This window comes from Muntiacus reevesi, chromosome 11 (genome assembly GCF_963930625.1).
Source record: "Muntiacus reevesi chromosome 11, mMunRee1.1, whole genome shotgun sequence".
NCBI lineage: Eukaryota > Metazoa > Chordata > Mammalia > Artiodactyla > Cervidae > Muntiacus > Muntiacus reevesi.
Genome location: NC_089259.1, coordinates 81,556,998 through 81,573,140, shown reverse-complemented (window position 1 = coordinate 81,573,140; position 16,143 = coordinate 81,556,998). Strand labels below are relative to the sequence as shown.

General features: G+C 54.3%; 1 protein-coding gene across 2 annotated transcripts in view; it reads left to right on the top strand.

Annotated features, from left to right (window-relative positions):
* The first annotated feature begins 11,013 nt into the window (after positions 1-11,013).
* Positions 11,014-16,143, top strand: part of RAB20 (RAB20, member RAS oncogene family) — a 31,800-nt gene continuing 26,670 nt past the window's right edge. The window contains exons 1-2 of one of the 2 annotated variants that reach the window (XM_065901901.1): positions 11,014-12,769; positions 13,273-13,588. In XM_065901901.1, the coding sequence (XP_065757973.1) occupies positions 13,417-13,588 (172 nt within the window). In that variant the 5' untranslated portion in view covers positions 11,014-12,769; positions 13,273-13,416. Of the gene's footprint in view, positions 12,770-13,163; positions 13,589-16,143 lie in introns of those variants that run through there. The other variant, XM_065901900.1, reaches the window with a different exon arrangement.

The following is a 16,143-nucleotide window of genomic DNA, read 5'->3' as shown; positions in this document are numbered from 1 at the left end:
GATGAGGTAACAGGGTGGAGTCTCAGGAGTCAACATTCTCAGTCCTTAGGCACCAGGAGGCCTGGGGCTGTGAGCTCCTGGTCATCACTGACTTGACGTCTTCCCTTTGTTGGGGGTAGAGGGTGTCACGTCTGCAAAACTCAGGAAATGTGCATCAAATACTGTCATCTCTCCAACAGGTACTTCAGAGAGGAGCTAAAGCAGAGGGTGTGGGGAAGGCCTGTCCCTGTCTTGGGAAGGCCCCGAGAGGTCCTGCCCAGCTACAATGAATTGGACCGCATCCCACCTCGCAAGTAGAAGAGTAGCTCCAAGGATCTGCAGGAAAGGAGAGGATTTTAAAGGTGGAGGTGGGTGGAGGGAGGGGATTTTGAGCAAAGAATGCATTGTTAGAGGCAAGGTTGCACTCCTCCCAGAGATGGAAGGGGTCTAGGAGTCAAGATTACCCCTAAAAAAAAAAAATTTCCCCTAGTGGCCAGCAGGAAATGCCAGGGTGGCTGAAGCAAGATCACATTCCAGGGAAGTCAGACGTGTCCTTAGGTTAGGTATTAAGTCTTGGTCTTCTGCCATGGGCCCAAGACGACTGATTCCATCGCAGGCCTGCGGTTTCCTTCTTCACAAAAGAAAAAACAATGGCGATGGGGCAGTCCCACTTCTGGGAATTTTCCTTGAGGACAGATTCCCACAGATTCCAGAGGAAACAAGCCTTGTTGGTGTTCATCCAACCGCACTTGCGAGCGTGGAGGCTTAGAAACGACCTGCAAGCAGAGTGTGAAGGCCGGAGGTGCTCCCTCACAGACGGTGCTCTCTGTTCACGCACCACGGCGCCTCTGAAGCTCACTGTTAGCTTTCCGTGGGTGCGGTCAGGGGCTCTCCGGGAGAGCGTTCCAACGGCTTCTAGTAAATTAACTAACGCTGCTTATTTGTGGATAATGCAATCTGAAGTGTTTTTAAATTTTTGCTTCCTAGCATTTTAAATTGTAGGGTATAGTTCCGGCGAGGCAGAAAAGGAAGGAAAGACGACCTCCACAGAAGTAGGTTGCCTTTATTCAGGCAAGGAGGGCGACAGTCGGCCTGACGACCAGGCTGAGCGCCGAGAGGGATCAGGGAGGCCTCATACTTATAGGGAGGTTTGTGGAAGCGATAAGGGAAATGTTAATCAGGCGGGATATTTTGAGTATTCTTTTGTTGAGATGACATTTGTAGTTGGGCAGGGGGTGATAAGTCTTCTGGGCAGGTGTAGGGAGTGCAAGGTTCCCGGACAGGGAGCAACAAGTCTTCTGGGCAGGTGTAGGGGGTGGAAAGTTTCCGGACAGGGGTTGCTAAGTCCCAGATAGATGCAACCGGCCTGGAGCATCAGGGTGGAACTAAAGTTCTGTTTTGTTTTCTCTGAAGTTAGATGATTCAGCAAGGGGCCTCTGAGACTGTTGTTCTCTTTTCTAGGCCCAAAAGACTCCTTCATAAATGATCACCGGTGTTGTAAACCACTATTACGTATTAGAGAGTTTTTATTGCAAACAGAAGGGGAATGATGGAGTCACTCCTGAAAGGAGCCTGTTGGCCCCCAGGCCCTCGGGGGCCACGCTCCTGGGCTGACCCTGCCCGAGGAGACCCAGAGTCTGTCTAACGGGAAGCCAGGCCCAGCCCAGAGGAGGCAGTCGGGGTGGGGGCCACCTCTGTGTGGCCTTGCCCGCTTTCCTCCAACTGCTGAAACAAAGTATCATAAGGCTGCCCCTGAAACAGCTGAAGTCTGTCCCCCCGTCCCTGGAGTGGGGACGTCTGAGATCAAGGCGTCTGCAGGGAGTCCACGCAGAGGGCCCTCCCGGCGTCTCTGGCTTCGGGGGTTGCCAGCATCCCTGACCTGAGATGGTATCCCTCCAGCCCCCGCCTCTGGCATCACGTGGCTCCTCATCTCTGTGTCTTGGGGACTGGATTCTCCCCTTTAACAAGCACACTCCTCGTCCAGGGTCAGCCCCTCCCCTGTTCTCCACAAGGACCGCATCTTAACTGTTAACAGTCACGTCGAGTACCACCCTGTCTCCAAGCCAGGTCACCGTCGGAGGTCTGGGGAGCTAGGGCTTCCGCGTGTCTTTCGGAGAGACAGAATTCAACCAAAGCAGCAGCTTAGCTGCAGACCCGGCCTCGCTTCGGGTGGGGCGGGACCCTGTCCTGGGTCGCTGGGCCCGCCCCGACGGGCTCTGAACGTCCACCGCCGACGGCCGTGGCAGGCCCGCAGCGCATCATGATCTCAGGCCCAGAGGTGGCCCCGAGCACACCCACAGGCACCCACCCCGGGGAAAGCCTTGTCGAGCTGAGAGTCTCACCCTGGGTGACATCAGCTCAGTGAACTTCAGAATCCCCACAGACTCCCAGGGAACAGCAAGCTGCCGAGGGCTTATGTGAGGAAGACAGCAGAGGCCATCCCTCTCCCCCTGGACGTCCCTCAAGCCCTCGCGCTCAGGTGGACGCCAGTAGGGTCCCCAGGACTCCGGAGGGCTCACCCCTGCCTTGACTCTGGATTAGGAGAGTACGACCCCCGTCGCCAGTAGGGGGCGCAAGAACCTGCCTTGGGAGTCAGTATTTGCGGAGCTTGGGCTGGTCTTGGGGGTTCTAAACATCGCCCCGCCTTAGAATTATCGGCAGGGCTTTTACAAAATGCTACTACCTGTGCAACCTACATTTGGAATATTTTCACTCATCAAACAGCAGTTGTTAAGATTTGTCTGTCACATAAGCGCTGGACAAAGTCCCACTGACATAACACTTCAGGATGTTTGGACTGAAATACTGCAGCTTCAACACAACTTCACCAACCACACTCTTCCTCCATCCCAAAGCCGTAATACTCTGAATGGTGCGTGGAAATATAGTTGCAATGAAAAGGAAACAATGCATCTTAAGCTTTTCATTTGGTCCTTCCCATAAAAGTCCATCCCATTTTTTCCCCAGGTTCAAACTTAATTTTAGATCTGCTTTTTTTTCCTTCTCAAAAGTAATATGCATTCATTGTAGAAGATGTGAAAAATACAGAAAAGCGCAAATAGAACAACAGAAACAAGTAGAACCCCTCTATATCAATTACTTGCTTCCTAAAACCTAAGACTCAGTCAGTGGTAAACAATTTTTAAAAATTAACTTCAAGTTATAAACAGTCCATCACAGTTCCTCTAAATTATTTGAGATCCATGTTAATATTTACTCAAGTAGCTTGAAGAATTAGTTCCTTAATCATTAAAACTGGATCTTTTATAGAAATGTTTGTCCAATGAGGCAATAAAAAGAACTTGTTTTTCTAAAGAATAAAAGACAGTTGGAATGCAGACCTGAGCATCGCTCCTTGCTGGTTCTCAGATATGGTTCTAAATGATTAGTGCCTGGGAAGAAGTTTTCTGGCTCTGTCCTGTAATATACAGTTACCCATGGTCAGCTAGGGCCAGAGAAATAGAGAACTAAGTCAAACAAGAGACACGGGAGAGCGGTAATTAGGACCCAAAACATGACCAGCTAGTGTCTGACAAGGCTTGAGAGCCACCCTGCAGACGGATCACTGCTCATGAACGATGACTGTCTCACGGTGGTTTGAGTGGCCCGGTGCCTTCCTTTAAGGGCGGGTGAGAGCCAGCAGCATGGCCCGTACTGGCTCTGGCGGGTCACACGGCAGGGAAGCCCCGTTTTCAGATTCCCGTCTGTTCCCGTCGCAGCCCCAACCTGTAGTGACTGGGTGGGGAAAGGAAAGCTCACTTATCTCCCGTGGGTAGAATAAAGCAAGTACTACCTTGTCCCTTTAGGCGGCTATAACAGAACACTACAGACTGCGTGGCTTGTAAGCAACAGAAACCTGTGTCTGCCAGTTCTGGGGGCTGGAAGGTCGAGAGGAAGGTGCAGGCAGCCTCAGGTCTGGGCTGCGTCCTCCGTGGGGGACGGGGCGCTAGAGCTCTGGGGGGCCCGGTCCCTTTCATAAGGCGCTGATCGCAAGATCACGGCATCTGGTCCCATCTCTTCATGGCAAGTAGATGGGGAAACAGTGGAAACAGTGGTGACTTTATTTTTCTGAGCTCCAAAATCACTACAGTTGGTGATTGCAGCCATGAAATTGAAAGATGCTCACTCCTTGGAAGGAAAGTTATGACCAACCCAGACAGCATATTTAAAAGCAGAGACATTACTTTGCCAACAAAGGTCCATCTGATCAAGGCTACGGTTTTTCCAGTGGTCATGCATGGATGTGAGAGTTGGACTATAAAGAAAGCTGAGCGCCGAAGAATTGATGCTTTTGAACTGTGGTGTTGGAGAAGACTCTTGAGAGTCCCTTGGACTGCAAGGAGATCCAACCAGTCCATCCTAAAGGAGATCAGTCCTGGGTGTTCATTGGAAGGACTGATGCTGAAGCTGAAACTCCAATACTTTGGCCACCTGATGTGAAGAGCTGACTCATTTGAAAAGACCCTGATGCTGAGAAAGATTGAAGGCAGGAGGAGAAGGGGATGACAGAGGATAAGATGGTTGGATGGCATCACCGACTCGATGGACATGGGTTTGGGTGGACTCCGGGAGTTGGTGACGGACAGGGAGGCCTGGTGTGCTGCAGTTCATGGGGTTGCAAAGAGTCGGACATGACTGAGTGACTGAACTGAACTGAACTGATCGCATTCAGGAGGGCTCCACCCTTACGACATAATCACCTCTCAAACGTCCCGCCTCCTAACGCCATCACTGCGGGGTGAGGATTTCAACACGGGAATATGGGCCGAGGGACACAGATGTCCAGTCCCTGGAGAGTATATATCTGTAGGCCTTGGAAATGAGAAGTAAAGCGTGCGACAAACTGCGGGCACCTGGGCCTGTTTCCTCCGGGAAACGCTGAGACTCCGGCCTTCCCGTCTCTGGAGGCCCAGGGAGCTCCCTCGGCACGTGTCAGGGAGTCTGGACCAGGCGTGCCTGCAGAGAGAGCCTTCTGCTCAGGTTCTAAGCGAGGTCTCCGTGGGGTCTGATGAAACCCACCAGGCCCCACCAAGGGATGGGAAGGTTTCTGTAGACCAAGATGCCTGAGATCCAGCCGATGGAGCAGGAAGCCTTTTTGGAGCTTCTTTTATCTGGTTACAGGGTTAAAGACGGCACTTCCTTCTCTCATGGGGGGAGGAGGCTGACTCCTCACAAGGCGATGGGAAACTGCCCAGGGAAACCTCATGCCAGCTGCCAGGCCTCCCAGGCACCCCCTGAAGGCCCCTGTGTCTCCTGGCAGCTGCCACGCCTCCCAGGCACCCCCTGAAGGCCCCTGTGTCTCCTGGCAGGAGCCCTTTCTGCTCCCTTCCCCCTGCATCCAGCTGCCCTGGGGGCCTCTGCGTCTGAACGCACTCAGATGGATGTGAATAAAACCTGCTTTCTTTCCTCCTGTTACTCTGTCTCCTGTTAATTTTTCAGCCCCCCGCCCCCACTGACTCAACAGTCCAGATTTCAAGGGGGCATTCTGGGGTTTCGTAACTCGCCCCACGTTGGACCCTGAAGACAGCCGTGTGCTGCCCCACCTCTGCCCACAGGTGGGATCTTTCGGTCTCTCTTCCCTGTAAAGCCTCCATGCCTCAGCGTGATGCAATCTGAGAAGTTTACAGGAACTAGGAAATCTTGAGATAAGGATTTCTCAAGGTTGCTTAAGAGCTCCAGCACCAGCGGTGGCTTAAAACCCTGTGATGGATTTCATGCAGCACAAATACAGTCACTGTTTCTTCTTTATTTTTCAAAGCATCAGAAATTCTGGAGTCTTTAAAAAAGATGTTTTTACACACCAACTCTTGGCAGGATTTAGGTTAGACTCCAGTGGGGCCCAAGTTCTGTTTCAAGGAAATTAGGCAACTTTACATGCAACAGAAGCTTCAGGGCATGAAGACTTATGGCATATTTCGCAAGAGTATGGCGAGTTTATTTAAAAAGCTAACTCCTGCGATCAAGGGTGGATCCTAGGGAGGCCCTGTAGTCAGGAAGATGGGAAGGCCACGGGGAGAGATTTTCACAAAGAAGGAACTGAGAAACAGGGTTGAAGGCTAGGAAGGCACTGGAAGACTGAGTGACCGTTTCATGGGTCACCAGTGACGGGCGGCCGCGGTCTCAGGGAGGCTGGGGGAGCAGGCTCCCTGGAGGAAGTGACACCACTAAGCACTGATGGGCTCTGCGACCCCGGAGAGGTCGGAGGGGAAAGGGCAGCTGCCCGGGGAGGAGGGGGGATGTGGCCGAGCAGGATCCCGGAAGATGGAGCTGAGCATCCAGAGGGATGAGAAAACGAGACACGGGCGTGGTGGGAAGTGGAATATCTCCAGGGACCAGGAGAAGTGATGGTTTCCCAGAAATGAGAAACCCTCTCCTCCGAGACGCGGACGAACAGTAAGACAGAAGAGGTGATGGTGGACAGATGAGCGTGACCAGGAAAAGCCTTCCACGGACAGTATCTTAACAATGTCCAAAACGCTGATCAATCACTACAAACTGAAGGGAGTGAATGTAGGCTTCCTGTTCCCTCTGGATGGGGAAGTTCACATGGTTTCGCAAGAGGCCACAGAGCTGTTAAACCCGAATGCTAGGTTAGCTGGGAAGGGGGGAGCACTGTCCAAACGCAGATTGATCACCAGCCCGGGGCGATGTCAGAGGGGCCGCGGGCGGGCTGAGCACACACGGCCGGGCCTCTGAGCGGCAGGGCCGGGTGTCAGCCGAGAGCGGGGGCGTCAGACCTGAGCTGCTCAGACTCACCGGGGAGGGCCTTGAGAGAACCCCAGGTCTGGCCCGTCCAGCGTTTCTGGGTCAGTGGGGGTGGGCTGGGGTCGGCGCTTTCCTGCTTCTGGGTGCCCGGTGCTCTGAGGTCTGGGGTCCGAGGGTCACCCATCCTGTGATCAGCTCCTAGGACCCGCCTGGGACCGCAGGGGACAGCCAGGTGCTAAGGACCCCAGGCCTGGAGGAGAGGAGCAGAGGGGTGCTAGGGCCAGGAGAGCTGCCTGAACCTTCTGTTCCGAGGAAGACGGGCCTTCCTGCCTGAGCAGAGAGGGAGGTGTGGTGGAGCCGGGGACCGCGGAGCTCAGGACGCTGACATACACACCCGTCCTCACACCCACACCTGAATTCACACTCACACTCACTCTCACACCTACGGCCAGGCCCACGGCCCCAGGGGAGCGGAGGCTGAGGGCTGACCCAGGAGCTGCCCTCCAGGCCCTCTTTCCTCATCCCGAGGGCCATTCAAAGTCCTCCTGGGGGCCGCATCCTCCGTGACCACCGGGAGGGCAAGGCCGAGACCAAGCCGACCTGTCCCACACGCGCGGGAAGGGAGACAGCGCAGCCCTGCGTCTAGACCCGGGCCCACGAGGAACACGGTGGCAGGGATGGAGCTGCCCCGGGGCTCCCGCCAAAAGCAGCACCAAGATGCTCTCAGGGCTGGGCGGGGACCGGCCCTGGCCTCGGAAGTCCAGACTCCCGCATCGCGGGGGAGAGTCTGCCGTGGACAGCTGCTCAGCCTGCGGTGCTTGTTACAGCATGCCAGGGAAACCTACCAGGGAAAGGAAGTCGGTGACTCGCCCCCAAGGAACCTGCCGTCGTCCCAGACCGAGAGATGCTGCAAGCAGGGCCGGGACAGGACAGATGACCCGCAGTTTGGGGGCGACCGATGCGATCGCCCGGATGCGGGCTGAGCTGACTAGAGGTGGAAAGAACGGAACGACTTGGAGGAAGCAGTGCCGTTAGATGCCTGGTGCGGATCCTCGGCCAGTTGTGCGGTTCGGGGCAGGAATAACCCTGAGATTTCCTCGAAGCGTATGTGATAGAGAACAAGAATAACAGAGTCTATGCAGAGGGCGGAAGGTGGGTGGAGGGCGCGGAAGACAGAGTCTGTGACCGCCCCTTGGCAGTGAATGGTACCCATGCTTTTTATTTGGGAAGATTTTCTTTTTGTCAGAAATCTCCCATCTTGGGATTCAGTATTGATTTTACTCCCATTTCTACAAAATTCCATTCAATTTGCTCATTTCAGTTTTAGGATAATTTTTACAGTAAGTGGGACGAGCTGATAGAAGGCATCTGTGTTGAGCTAGATGAAAATATTTTCTGAAATCTCAGAAGCCATCTTCTTGGCAGATTGCTGATATAAACTACCATCTTACAGCAGCTCTGGGTGTTTTGTTTTACTTCTGTCAAGCATTTGAAGGAATCTTCAATGCTCTTGACTAGGTACCCCTCCTCCCAATCTGGGTGTAAATATTTCCACCTAATCATCTTTCTGTAGGTTTGCTTCCCCAGCAGCCCTGCAAAGGGGTCCAGAGGCACTGACTCCCTGACCCGGAGTGTCAGGGGGCGGGGGGGAGGCTTCCAGCGATGCAGATCGCCAATTTGTCTTGTGCGGAAGGAAGCAGGCGACGGGAATTCTAAGAGAAAGAAGAGCAGACGCTTTAGGGTGGGGGTTGGGATGGTGTCAGAGAATGAGAAGTGGAACAGACTTGATGAATACCCACTATTTCCTGTCCAAGCTGGGGTAAGGTTGGTGTCCCCAAAGGCCTGTTTCATCCTGCTGACTGTGTGTGGGGAGATGCTGGCTGAAGGGATGCTGGTTGAATTGAGGGGGTCCTACGGAGGAGGAGCTAAGGGGCCTGACATTCACGGTGCACTCTCTGGGTAGAGGCTCACAAGCTGAGAGCATTCGCCAGGTGAGGAAACCAAAGTGTGGGACAGTTTGGAACATCTGCCCAGGGTCGCTTCCTGAAAAAGCGGCCAGCGTGGACTGCAAATCTAGCTCATCTCAAGCTCTTTCCTTTCACTCAGCCGACACCAGGCCTTTAGCAGGAGATTTAGTGGGAAATTTAGATGTAGATTGAAAAGGCCAGAAACAAGGCAGGAGAAGTTGGTAGATTTGGTTACATACAAACAAAAAATACTTGCATGTTAAAAAAGGGCTTCCCTTGTGGCTCAGTCGGGAAAGAATCCACCTGCAATGGGGGAGACCTGGGTTTGATCCCTGGCTTGGAAAGGTCCCCTAGAGAAGGGAACAGCTACCCACTCCAGTATTCTGGCCTGGAAAATCCCATGGACTATATAGTCCATGGGGTCACAGAGTCAGACACAGCTAAGCAAATTTCACATGCACGTTAGAAAAAACCCACCATAAACAGGTTGACATAGTTTTACACACAAATACATACATGTAAGCTTTATACATGCATGTGCGTGCATATGTGAGAGCCAACTCGCTTCGTCAGTGTCTGACTCTTTACGACACTGTGGACACCATGCCCCCCAGGCTCCTCCGTCCATGGGATTCTCCCAGCAAGAATACCGGAGTGGGTTGCCATGCCCTTCTCCAGGGCATCTTCCTGACCCAGGGATTGAACCCATGGCTCCTGAGGCTCCTGCATTGCAGGCAGATTCTTTACCACGGAGCCACCTGGGGAAGCCCATATATGTAAGTATCATAGAAACTTATTTACGTGTATTTATAAATTATATACGTTTTGCATTTATATCTGAAGCATTTATATACGATCCGCACGTGACCCCTGCTCTGTTCCCTGCTCTGCGCTCTCGGGAAGCCGGCCACGCAGGCTCCTGCCTCAGAGGCTCTGCACTCACTGTGTGCTGCACCCACACCTTTCTTTTTTCTTACTGTATTTTTAAGAGTATAATCGCTTCCCACTGCTGTTAGTTTCTGCTGCATAACAGCGTGAGTCAGCTGTGTGTGCACGTCCATGAGCCTCACCCCCGCCGCCCCGCCCCCTGGGTCCTTGCAGAGCGCCAGGCTGAGCCCCGCGCGCGCTGTGCGGCCTCCCACTGGCCATCTAGTTCACACGCGGTAACGCATGCATGTCAGTCCTGCTCTCTCAGTGCATCCCACCCGCTCCTTCCCCAGTGTCCACAAATCCGGTCTCGTCTGCGTCTCCCGATGTGTAACTCCAGATGCCTGTTTAACCCCCAACCTCATTCTCCAGAAGCTTCATCTCTGCAAACATCCTGTTCATGACTGTGCCCCCTGCATCCAACCCCAGGCCTTGCTCCCTCTACCCCTGCTCTGTTTTTCTCCACCAAACATTTCATCACCATCTAGGACACTCTGTATTTTGCTTGCTTATTTTGTTGGCTGTCTTCCTCTCTGCTCTAGCCTTAGGTCAGGGCTCAGAGTTTAGTTCCTACCCATTGAACAAAAACACGTAGATAGGCAGGGGTTTTTTGTTTGCTTGTTTAAGAAAAGAGGAAAGTAGTTTAAAAGGTAGAATTGTTCCACAACAAAGTACCTATAAACTCCCAAGACACTTCGCAAATCATCAGAAGCAGCCACACTATTACTCCTTCTACTGTAACGGTGGACAGTCCCAGAACTCTTCATATTGCATCTCATTAAAAAGGCGCTACCTAGGTTTCTGGGCCTTGGGCACTCTTCATCTGAGCAATTGGAAAAAGAATTACCCTGTTAGGCCAGTGGTTTAAATGCAGGCAGAACAAACATTGTACTTGGCAGGAAAGTAGCTAGTTTAAACAGACTTTTAACCTTTTAACTTCTTCTTCGGTCATGCTTCCCAAAGAGGAAAGAGGCAGCTGGCAGTCTTTAAGGCATTTTTTTTTTTTTAAAGGAGTGGATGAAATTTGATATGGAGACATTCTCCTGGTTAAATTTAGTTTTTCAAAGTGCTGGACAGTTAAAAAAACTTTTTAAACAAACTTTCTGAGTGAATTCTATGCTTCAGGTAGAATTCTATATGCTGTATGCGTGTGTGTGCATGTGTGCTTAGTCATGTCTGACTCTTCGAGACCCCTTGGACTGTAGCCCACCAGTCTCCTCTGTCCCTGGGATTCTCATTGGAGCAGGTTGTCATTTCCTCCAGGGGATCTTTCCAACGCAGGGGTCGAACCCTGGTCTCCTGGGTCTCCTGCATTGGCAAGCAGATTCCTTCTCCACTGTGCCACTGGAACCATCCCTGCTCCTCAAAACCGGCTCAAGACATATCAGTGTTTCAAATGGAGATAGCATTCGGCAAACCAACACATTTATTCAAACACACACTGGCTGAGGAGGAACTGGCTTCCAGTTGTAGGCACTGGGAAGATACCAGAGAAAGGGAACAAAAGACTCAGCCTCCACCTAGAAGGATGGGACGGGGCTCAGGTGGGAGGGAGGTTCAAGAGGGAGGGGATGCACATACACTTATGGCTGATTTAGCAACTCCACAGATGGCTGATTCACCTGTTGTACAGGAGAAGCTATCCTCCAATTAAAAATAAACAAAAAACCCCACCTTCGGAGGGGGACTTCTGACCCCATGTTTATTGGATGAGGGAGTCACCTGGAAAGGTGCGATGAGCTGGCAGGATGCAGAATTAGCTTACAAGATGCTCCCCGTCCTAGGGAAACACACCACCAGAGGACCTGGGCGCGGAGCCCAGCTGGCGGTGATGTCTGCGTGGAACCCCTCCTGGCCTCACCAGGATGCCGAAGTCACTCATTGTGCCCTGACCCTAAGCTTTCTTGAGCAGCAACTAGGTGCTTGATATTCTTCAGCCCGCAGAGGGGTGAGTGAAACAGACGCAGTCCCTCCCTCCTGCAGCTCACTTCTCAGAGAGGGAGGCTGCATGGAAGGTCAGCAGTGCACCCTATTCAGTTCAGTTCACTCCCTCAGTCGTGTCTGACTCTTTACGACCCCATGGACTGCAGCACGCCAGGCTTCCCTGTTTATCACCAACTCCCGGACCTTGCTCACACTTATGTCCATCGAGTCGGTGATGCCATCCAACCATCTCATCCTCTGTCGTCCCCTTCTCCTGCCTTCAATCTTTCCCAGCATCAGGGTCTTTTCAAATCAGTCAGTTCTTCACATCAGGTGGCCAGAGTATTGGAGTTTCACCTTCAGCATCAGTCCTTCCAATGAATATTCAGGACTGATTTCCTGTAGGATGGACTGGTTGGATCTCCTTGCAGTCCAAGACTCTCAAGAGTCTTCTCCAACACCACAGTTCAAAAGCACCAATTCTTCACTGCTCAACTTTCTTTATTGTCCAAGTCTCACATCCATATACAACTACCGGTAAAACCACAGTTTTATTAGGGAGCGGTAGAAAGTAAGCAGACAGGGCCACGGAGGGATGGAGGGCGGGAGAGCGACTCTAGAAATCCGGGGTGGGGGCCCACAGTGGGCAGTGACCGAGGGCAGAGTTCGGGCTTGCGGGCAGGAGCCGCGCAAGGCCGGTGCTCCCGGGTGAGGCGCCCTCACACCCCGCCTCCCGTCCGCATCTCCGCGCCCCCGCCTCTCCTTCTGCAGAGAACCGGGACCCGCGCGGCCTCAGCAAACACCGCCCTGGTGTTCACACTGGAGCACCGCCGTCGTGTCCAGTGAAGACCCGATCAGCCCAGCTGCCGAAGCCAGACGTGCACTCCGAAGTGAAGCGGCCACGGCGCTCCTCCTCTCGCTCTGATCCCCAACAGCGCAAGCCGCTCTCGCCAAAGTGAGCGAAAACGACACCCGCCAGCGACCCGGCAGACAGGCGGAGGACCGGTCCTCGCGGACGGTCACGGCCACACCTGTGCCTGCGGAGGAGGAAGCCAGGTGCTGGGGGCTGAGCCCGCCCCACCGCCGGGACGCCTGGGTCAGCAGCCGGGCGGCGCCCCTGCGCTTGTCCACCCCGGGACTCCGCTCTGCGTCCGCCAGCCTCCCCAACCTGGCGCCCCCACCTGCCCGGGTCTTCCTAGCGCCGCCAGCTGGGGGAACGAGCGCGGGGCCTGCAGGAAGACACATCCACCCCGCCTGGCCGGCGGCAGGTGGGCGCCCTGGGGGCGGGGCCATGCGAGGGCGGGGCCAGCCCTGGCGCCGGCGGTCAGGGGCGGGGCCATCCCGGGGAGTGGGCGGTCGGGGCGGGGCCAGACCTGGGTCGTGGCTGTCTGGGGGCGGGGCCATCCCGGGGAGTGGGCGGTCGTGGGCGGGGCCGGATCCTGGTCGTGGCTGTCTGGGGGCGGGGCCATCCCGGGGAGTGGGCGGTCGGGGCGGGGCCATCCCGGGGAGTGGGCGGTCGGGGCGGGGTCAGACCTGGGTCGTGGCTGTCTGGGGGCGGGGCCAGACCCCTGGGTGTGGCGATCGGGGGCGTGGCCATCTCGGGGCGTGGGCGGCCTGGGGGCGGGGTCGGTCCGGGCGTGGGCGGTCGGGGGCGGGGCCGACCGCCCTGGACCCGGGTCTGGCCGCCTCTGCCGGGACACTGAGGTGGTCGTCGGGCTGGTTCCCAGCTCCGGCCCAGCGCCGAGCCGCGCTTTCTCTCCCGCGTTCCCAGGCGTCCGGAAGGGAGGGTCCCCGCGAGTCCGCCTCTCCGCCAGTCCCGGGTCGGAGCAGCTTCGGGACGTCCGGCGGCTCCAGCCGCGCCCCGGGCGCACGGGCCGAGAGCGTGGGGGAGCGGAGGGGTGCCCCCTACGGAAAGATGAGGAAGCCCGACGGGAAGATCGTGCTTTTGGGGGACATGAACGTGGGCAAGACGTCGCTGCTGCAGAGGTACATGGAGCGGCGCTTTCCGGACACGGTCAGCACGGTGGGCGGCGCCTTCTACCTGAAGCAGTGGCGCTCCTACAACATCTCCATCTGGGACACTGCAGGTGAGGGCGGGGTCTTCCAGCTGGAGAGAAGCGTCCCCCAGGGCAGGGGTTCCCCAGGGTAGGGTCTCCTGGAGCAGGGGCCCGCAGGGCAGGCGTCTGCTGCCCCACGCTGGGTCCCTCCCTTGCTCCGCAGGTGACCCCGTCTTCTGTATCAGGCCCCTTCTCACGGTGTGCGGCCACCCTTGGCCCCTCTCTGTTCCTACTTGACTCCTCTGCTGCTGGGAAAGCTGAGGATTCAGACACTGGGTGCATCTTAGCAACATTCCAGGAAAGCACCCTGGGCCCCAAAGAGAGAACACGCAGGTGCCTGCGTATGGAGCTCCCGGCCCAGCCAGCTGCTGGTAACCAGAGGCACTGAAGCCCTCCCACCAACAGGGTCTCAGCCGCTGTCCACAGCCACCCTGAGGGGTGACGGGAGCTAGTATAAACTGCCTCCCCTGACAAAAGACAAAGCAGAGGCCCTGAACCTTCCCCGAGGGCTTAGGTGGGAAGCAGAGCTCAGGTTCCCTCCCTCAGTGCCAGACATGTCTGCATTTTCCAGTTATCGTCGCCATCGTCAGGGCTCATGCATGCTATGGGGCTTTGAAGTGATTTTCTGTAGAAGCATTTTGAAGATAGCCATTTGTTTGTGTAAATTCCAGGAGATAGTGGAGGACAGAGGAGCCTGGTGTGCTGCAGTCTGTTAAAATAGATTTGTTAAAAATCAACAATGATTATTTTAAGTATGTGTAGTATATTTGTGTCTTTTTGAAAGTATAATGCATCAGAGAATCTTGATTCAACCTTTCAGTTTGTTAACTCTGCGTAATTATACTGACATGAGAGTGTTACAATAGAATATATTTTCTTCCCCATGAAAAAGAATAAAATCCCATAAGTAAGTAAGCTGTAAATTAGTATGGTGCGTTTTCACTGGGCTTGACTTTTTAAAGCCTGAAACTTCAAGGTCTGACTTTATAAATATCTGCACTTTAAGAAGTGACATTTACACTGGAAGTTCCTGGGCAGAATTTAAAAGTTGCCAACTTGGGCGCACCAGTCTGCTGAATAAGCAAGAATATAACTCATCCTCTATTTAAAACTGAATTAACGATGGCTGCTTTCCAACGTCTACCCCTCCTCCCTCCCTCTTGCTTTCTCTTGGCTGTCTTTTTTGTTGTTAGGGTTGTTAACATCTTGACTAATTTATTTGCAAACATGCTGTGAAACGCAGTCTCCCAGGTACAAATGTACCTCCCTTGCTGTGTTCTCTGCCTCCAGGCTGCAGAGTGAAGTTCCTCTGAGATCCTTTCCTTAGCTGACTCTCCACCACTGAGCATTTGGTAGCGATGGAACCAGGGCTGTAGAAATCAGACCAAGTTAACATAACTCGTCTGCGTGTTCTGTACGAGGCTGGTCCCGAGGCCCCTTTGGTTGGCTGACTGGACCGCACTGTGCCCTTGGTTTACCCAAGGGTAGTCCAGGATTGGTGCTGGGGGACCCAATCCCAGAACCCTGCTGTGGCCGCCATTGGAAGCTTCTACCACATGCGCGGTGTTTCTGGAACAGGAGCTGACCGTTTGGTGTCAAAGCAGGCATCTTGGCAGTCAAGGCTCGCAGACGGAATGTCGATCAGCCACTTTCTTCTTCGGTGCTGTGGACATGTTGCAACCGAAATCTTTACCGTCAGAGGATTTTGTAATAAGGCTGATGAGATGTCCTTGGTGTCTGGTTGGGCTCCTGGGGCAGCGACTCATTTCCTGGTTGCCTGGGAAACCCACCTTCTTCCCGGAACCCCAAGTGTGACCTCAGCCGGGCCCCCGGAGCAGTGGAATGCCGGGATCTGTGGGCACCTCTGACCTCCAGTGTACACGTGTTCAGGGTGCCCGGGGCTGGGAGTCAGCGGTCACACAGGTCACCTCTGTGCCTGTGGGGTTAGGGAGACTTGGAGGGAGACGGCACGCATGACTTTTTGGCTTTTAGATAATCCTTGTTGGAAATGCAAAAGTTGAACTTTTAGGGAAAGTGAAAAAGTGAAGTCGCTCAGTCGTGTCTGACTCTTTGCGACCCCAAGGATGGTAGCCTACCAGGGTCCTCCGTCCATGGAGTTTTCCAGGCAAGAGTACTGGAGTGGGTTGCCATTTCCTTCTCCAGGGGATCTTCCCAACCCAGGGATCGAACCACGGTCTCCCACACTGCAGGCAGACGCTTTACCATCTGAGCCACAAGCCCCTCTTTTTTCCTTCTTTTGCCTTGCCCTTAAAGTTTCTTTAGATCCCATCCTGTCTTCTAAGTTACTTTCATTTTAATTTGTGTAACTGAGGCAGAAGGATGAGGACCGGCTAGAGGACGCCTGTTTTTTATCACCATTCTTGGTCACGCGGGGTGGGCGGGTGCTGAATAATAAAACTGATAGTGAGGCGTCAGAGTTCCTGTTCCACTCTTGGCATGTCCTTCTGGACAGCAGTGCCTGTTGGCAGCCTGAGGCTGCCAGCAGAGGGGTGGGTGGAGCAGAGCGGGGAGAGAAGATTTGCTGGGTGGTTATCAGCTGGCACGGGGCTCCTCTGGAGGGAGTG